This window comes from Chrysochloris asiatica, unplaced genomic scaffold, assembly GCF_000296735.1.
Source record: "Chrysochloris asiatica unplaced genomic scaffold, ChrAsi1.0 scaffold00219, whole genome shotgun sequence".
NCBI lineage: Eukaryota > Metazoa > Chordata > Mammalia > Afrosoricida > Chrysochloridae > Chrysochloris > Chrysochloris asiatica.
The window spans coordinates 5,100,149-5,107,023 of record NW_006408737.1 but is presented as its reverse complement, the minus strand read 5'-3'; the positions used below and the strand labels follow the sequence as shown (position 1 = coordinate 5,107,023).

Here is a 6,875-nt window from a genome sequence, read left to right as displayed (position 1 = left end):
ACAGCGCCACACCAGGGCTCCCGAGATGAATAAGAGGGAAATCTGTTTGAAAGGGCTTTGTCTAAAGGAATTCTGTTCAGGTGCTGAGAAGTGGGTGTTCAGCAGAGGAGGTAATATGAATAAACATTTGCTCTAATAACAAAATAGTATCACCACAGGAGTCCAGCGGTGTTCCTCAGCTGCCAGTCACAGTTCTTTCCTGCTGCCCTCCCTAATACCATAAATAGCAGGTAGAGGAGCTTTACAAGCCAGAGAGAGCTTAACATTTCCCTCCCGGGATGTTTCCGTGCATGGAATGAGCCTAGTTCCACATGCATAAAACTGTTACAAGACAGAGCCTTGTCCAACCAGCTGCACAAACCTAGAGCAAAACCAAACCTAGATAGGGACAGAAAACTTGTTAGGATGGTGGTGGTGGTCCAGAATCATCTAATAACAGTTCACCAGTGTGTCTTCTCGGAGATTCCAGGAGGTTCTGGAACGGCTCTGGCAGCCCATACACAGACGTGGGCCGTCAGAGTGGAGGCTGAAGTAAGGCCAAGGAAGAAGTGGAGGGCAACAGAGACTTATGGCTAACGCAGGACAGGTGACCATTCCCTGGCTACTCTCAAGAGTCCTGAGGACCAGAAAAAAAGGTTGAGCAGTAGGCCGGCGGGATCAGTGTGAGAAGCCCCACGCCCAGGGTAGGTGAGGAACAGTGAACCCCTTAGTCCCCCAAAGCCCGAGATTCCTGCTAAAAGCAGGAGATTCTCCCCGCGGAATCTCCGGATCCGGAGACCGGGCGTGTCCTTCCCAGGTGCCTCAGGTCTGGGGCAGCCAGAGGGTGAAGGCTCAGGCGAGTCTCTGGGGGGCGGGAGCCAGGGGCGGCCAGCAGGTGGGGCCGGGGGGCAGGACTCCGCCTCCCGCGCCCTCCCCGTTGGTCCGTGGCGGCCCAGCACCGGCCCCTCTCCAGAGTCGGAGCGCGATTGGCGGTGGCGCTTGTCGCTCGGAGGGGGCCGGGCCGCTCAGCTCCGCGGCTCTCCCCGCAGCCGCTGCCGCCACCGCTGTCCTTCTAGCAGCGCGGGTCAGTCGGACAGCCAAGGCACCCGGCGCTGGGCGATGGGAAGCGGCGCGGCCGCGGACCTAGGCAGTGACAAAGTTTCCCAGACAAGCGTATCTGGGTGTGCTGCTGCTGGATACCCGTGACCTCTCTGGAAAGGGCTCGGGGATTTTTAATTTGGAGAAAAAAACCACCCAAATACCTCATTTCCTTTGTCAAGCTCCCTCTCTGGTGGGCAGCAGCGAGAGCTGTAAACTTGGGTACGGCGGCCCCGCAGCCAGAGGATTGAGCTTTGGAAAACATCAGGACTCAGGTGCTCAAGCGCCCAGCTACCCGGCTTGTACTAGTGGGTGTGAGCACGGGGCGAACGACGAGGAGGGGCCCCAGGGAGCTCTATATGGAGGAGGGAGCCCAGAATGGTGTGTACCAGGAAGACCAAAACTTTGGTGTCCACTTGCGTGATCTTGAGCGGCATGACCAACATCATCTGCCTGCTCTATGTGGGCTGGGTTACCAACTACATCGCTAGTGTGTATGTGCGGGGGCAGGAGCCGGCGCCCGACAAGAAGCTGGAGGAAGACAAAGGGGACACCATGAAGATCATTGAGCGACTGGACCACCTGGAGAATGTTATCAAACAGCATATCCAAGGTACTAGCGCTCCGGGAAACTTGGGCGGTCCATGAAGCTCGAGTGCGCAGCGCGCGGCGCGGGCGTGTTGAGGTGGATGCGTCTCAGCAGAGAGACAGCGGGGGGGTTCTGGGACCGCAGATGCATAGGGGGCTGCAAACACATACGGAACTGCTTGTCAGTTCTTGCCTGAGAAAGGGACCGTCCGCGTCTGCTGCCATGCGCGGTTCTACAGGGCACGCGTGTGTGCGCGGGCTGCACGCGCGGGTGCGTGCAGCTCGCTAGCGGTGTGGGGGCGCGCTGCGCACGTGTCGAAATGTGCGTGTGACTCCAGGCTGGTTGCTCGCGGGCGCTCGGGCTCACACGCAGGTCCATCTCAGAGTGTGTGTACGAGGGACTGTATGTGCACAGCAGAGCGTGCGTGGGCATTCGAGCTCTTTTCGCTACTGTTAAGGGTCCAGGGCGAGATGTCCGCGCAGCCCCAGCTGTGGTCGTTTTATCCTCACAGGCTGTGGGACGGGCTAGGACTCAGAAAATTGCATCTCCCCAGTTCTGTGGTTAGCTTGTTGTTAAATGCCTTCCAGTCAGTTCCCACTCATAGTGACCCTGTATAGGGTTTCCGAGACTTAAAAAAAAAAAAAAAATCTTTGCCCCATGGAACAGCTTGGTAGACTCCAACCGCGGACCTTGTAGTTTGCTAGTGGGGTGGAAATGCAGGGGGAAATCCGCTGGACTTTGAAGCTGGGGGACTGCTTGAGCCTACAACGGTCCGCACTCCCACCCAGGTCCGCGGTTTCAGGACCCTCTGGTTTTTCTCCGTTGGGGTAGGTGTGGACGCCGGGAAGAAGCACTGGAGTCCCGGGCTCTGTACACTGCGGTGGCGCCTCCGCTCAGGACCGAGAGAACTAGCCCTGGGCTGCACCTTTCTCCCAGGACCGTGCTGGGTTGTTTGAAGGCCGCTATCTCCGATAGTTTCACTCCCAAGCCCAGTCCGCTTGGGTGGAGTGGACAGACAGAGCAGGGTATCCCTGCCATCAAAGGCTGCATCCAGGGGTTGCGCCCAGGCTAGGTCCAGGGTGAAGGGGGAGGTGGGATGTGGTGAGCTGTCAGAGGAAGATGATGGGATTTCGGACACCCTGGACAGGACTTGGGGTGTGCACACACACACGCATTTCTCACGTTCACACTTCTTTTTCTTCATCTCTTCATGCCCCCTGCTTTCTAACAGGCTTGTGGGCTTTTAAAGAGAGGGTTGAGCCTAGCTCACCCGTAACCCTTGCAAGCCCATCAGGTGCTGAGTCCTACGCACAGAGCAGACAGACCTTGGCAAATATTGAGTTGGATTGAAGGCTTTCACCCCCCAGGAATCAGCCCACGCACCTGCTGCCCCTGCCAGGGTAGGGGGCCACGGCTCCGTATTTATTTGGTGTATGTTTTTCCCACAGGAAGTGCAGGTGAGTGCGGAGAGGTATACACATCCATTGTGTTTCTTGACTAATGACTTAAAAACAATAACATCACTCTGACACTTCACCTGAAAATAGAACCAGGGCCGCTTCTTTGTATCTGCCTCTGCTCTCTCAACCTGGCGCCTGGGTTTGTCTGATTCAATTCATTTATCTGATAGGTGTATGTTGTTGTTATTTCTCACTTGTCATTTTCCGTTCCATAGATCTGGATCGACAGTTAATCAGCAATAGAAGTACAATGTTTGCACTAGAGTGATTTAGAGTGTTCCCAGGAATACCCTAGGCCAGGCCTTACTTTGGTATTTCTAGTTTGCCCACAGATTTTGAGAGATTTTCCTGCACGTATGCTCCTGGAAAAGCATTCTCTTATGTCTTTCTGTCTGGCCAGGAAGGGAGGGAGGGAGCAAAGCACTGCTTTGGGAAGCAGTGACAGGACATTATTAACTCAGAACTACTCACAGAGTGGACCCTACCATGTTGAATATGGTCCATGTCACAGTATTTCAAAGACTCTGCATGAAAATGCATGCATTGTTGATGTTGAAAGGACCTTTGCAATACGTCTCCCAGGAAAATATACAGCAATGCATTGTTTGGGACTTGCAAATATATTTCTGAAAACACTGGGTATATGGGTAAAGAGAAGGTCTTTTGTATGTTAAAATGTTTGCATTGCAACTCCTGTAGGTGGCTAGGGAAGGGAGAGTGTTACTGACTTGGGAAAGACTTAAAATAAGTCAGGTAGAGGGCAGAGGTTATTCTGTTGGTTGTGTTGTGATGGTGTAGGATGGCTAGTGACAGAGGTGCTGTCGCTATTCCTGAGCTAGGATTTAGGGAGTAAGAGGGCAAATACAGCTCTCTGAAGGTCAAGAGTGGGAAAGAACAATGTGGTCAGACTGCTGAACTTGATACAGGATGTTAAAATGTACTCCCATGGTGATGCATGGCAACCCCATGTGTATCCGAGTAGAACTAGGATTTCTACTTGAGGTTTTCAATGGCTGATTTTTGCAAAAGTACAGTGCATCTTTCTTCTGAGGTGTTTTTGGGTGGAACCGCTAACCCTCCAGTTAGCAGTCAAACAGGCTAATCATTTATATCATACAGAATGGTTTTATATGTATTTTAACTATGAAATCTCTTTAGTTATAAGGGCCTTTTGAATAATCCAGCTATACTGCTGAAGTAAAGAAAATAAGTGACAGTAATAATAATTTGTTGTTGTTGTTTAGTGCCATCAATCAGTTGTGACTCATAGTGACCCTATATAGGATTTCCCAGCTGTGGCTGGTGGGTTTGAACTGCCAGCCTTGTAGTTCAAGCCAGTCTTACGGTCCAGTGCTTACCCTACAGCGCCACACCAGGATGAATAAGAGCTAAAAATTATATGTGGGAGAAAGGTGAGACTTTCTGCTCCCAAAAAGATTTGTGCCAGGTACTATTCTTAGTGGTTTATATACATTGACTTATTTCATCCTCACCACCTTAGTGTGGCACTGTAGGATAAGCACTGGACTGCTAACTACAAGGTTGGCTGTTCAAACCCACTTTCAGAAACCCTATGCAGATTTGCTATGAGTCAGCACTAACTTGGCGGCACTTAACAACAACAACACTTTATGAGGTAGGTAGCTTTGTACAGATATGGAAACTGAAGCGTTGAGATATCATATGATTTATTCTTGTTCACACAATGAGTCAATTGTATCCAGGGATTTAAAACCAGATAATGCCATTTCAGAAGGAGCTCTGGTAGCGTAGTGGTTAGGAATTGGGCTGCGAACCGCAAAGTCAGCAGTTCGAAACTACCAGCTGTTCCGCGGGAGAAAGATGAGGCTTTCTGCTCCCGTTAAGATTTACAGTCTCGGAAACCCTGCACAGGGTCGGTATGAGTTGGAACCGACTCCACGGCACATAACAACAACAACAACAATGCCATTTCAGAGACTATGTTCTTCCCAATGTGCCATACTGTCTCCTAAAACAGCTAGAGGACCTGAGGGAAAGAGAGCCTCATTGAAGTCAGTTGATGATGGTGGAAGTGGGTGTCACAGTGAGAGATCTCAGAGGACGGCCTAGGGGTGATGGAGGCAGTAGGTTTTCCACTTGGAAACTCTTTCCATAGATACACTCAGGAAACTCTGGATTTTGTTTTGCTTCGCACTGAGAGTCAGAGATTAAATTCACATAACAAATGTTTGTTGAGTGCCTAGGGCTGTTCTTGGCACGTTCTACATAGAGTAGGTATTGGATGGACAAGTGGCTGAATGAATGAACACTTAGTGCTGATGCCCAGTGCAACTATTAGTCATTAACGAAAGCATCCCATTCTCAAAACAAATATGTTTTGCTTCGGAGTCTTGCTCAGGCTCGTCTTTTCCTTGGAAGAAAAGTCATGGAAACTGCAAATGTCACTAAATGTTCTTCAGGATATTCAGTAGGACTCTCAATTAGAACAGGCTTTGGAGCTTTACCCTGGAGATCTGTTCTAGTCATAAATGAAAAGTTTATTTTCCCCTTGGGGGTTTGCAGTGATATTTCATTTTAATTTGTTTTCTGATTGAATGATTTAATTAGATGGGTTTTGAGAATCTCTTGAGAATATAAATTGTAGTTTGGAGAATTAAAAAAAGAATAAAAACCAGATAGAAAGTAAATGAAGGGGTAGATAACTTTAGATTTAAAAAAAAAACAAAGGATCTTGATGGCTAGGAAATACAAAGTAAGTGTCAGTCTAGGTTCCATTTTAGTAGGTGAATGATGAATGATGTGGATGAAACAGAGAGTGTGCTACTATTAAGGGAGGCCTGAATGTTAAGGGAGAACGTAGAAAATGGAAATACTGATTCTCTTTTCACTTTGGAAGTCCAGTGAAAACAAGCCAAAAAAACAACAACAACAAAAAAACAACCTGCTAAAAAAGCTTTCTCCATTTCTTTTTTAGTATACACACACACAAACATGTATGTATTTAAGGTTTTTATTGTGGATTGAGTGAAAGTTTACAGGGCAGATTATCTGTTTTACATTCAACAAATCATACACCTTGCTTCATTACAATGATTATAATCCCCTCCCTGTACCATCAGTTAACAGTATTTCTCTCTATTCACTTTAGCTCTTTTTTTTTTTCTTTTTTCTTTTAAACACTCAGGCATCTATAATAATTTACACCACCAACGGGCACATTCTTCAAGTCTGCCTCCTGGCCGCCATCTCTTAGTCCCTCGCTTCCCATGAATCTAGAGTCCTCAGCTGCTCCCTATCTCCATGTCCCCACCTCTGCCTCCATCTCTGGTGTTGCTCCTTCTCTGGATAAGGTCTTGCATTCCGCTTGTGCACTTTGACCTTGAAGGTCCTAGGGTACTTTGTTTCTGGACTGTAAGATTAACTACTCCCCTGTTTTTGTTACAACATTTCTACCTTTACAATTGTGACAGTTGCTATTAGTCATGATAACAGTTACTCACTGTGGAATTAAGAATCTTATCCCTATCCTTTTTAACCACACCCATCTAGACAAGATGAAAACTATTCAGTGGGGACGCTTTCTTCCTCCACACACTCTTAAACTAAACTGCCTCTTGAAACCTTGTAAGCCTGTCTCTTTGTGCCTTTATCACCCCCTCAGTTTAGGTAGCCAATGTCTAAGTTGCCCATCGCTATCAACCCTGCCTACAGAAGGGATAGCATTGATTCTTGATGTGAAGACTCCTTCCCACTCTTTTGGTATTTAG

At 48.4% G+C, this 6,875-nt stretch overlaps 1 protein-coding gene across 1 annotated transcript in view; it reads left to right on the top strand.

Moving 5' to 3' along the window:
* Positions 1 to 1,033: 1,033 nt before the first annotated feature.
* Positions 1,034 to 6,875, top strand: part of GALNT18 (UDP-N-acetyl-alpha-D-galactosamine:polypeptide N-acetylgalactosaminyltransferase 18) — a 468,442-nt gene continuing 462,600 nt past the window's right edge. Inside the window, exon 1 of the mRNA XM_006873014.1 lies at positions 1,034 to 1,690. Coding sequence (XP_006873076.1) covers positions 1,456 to 1,690 — 235 coding nt within the window. The 5' untranslated portion in view covers positions 1,034 to 1,455. The remainder of the gene's footprint in view (positions 1,691 to 6,875) is intronic.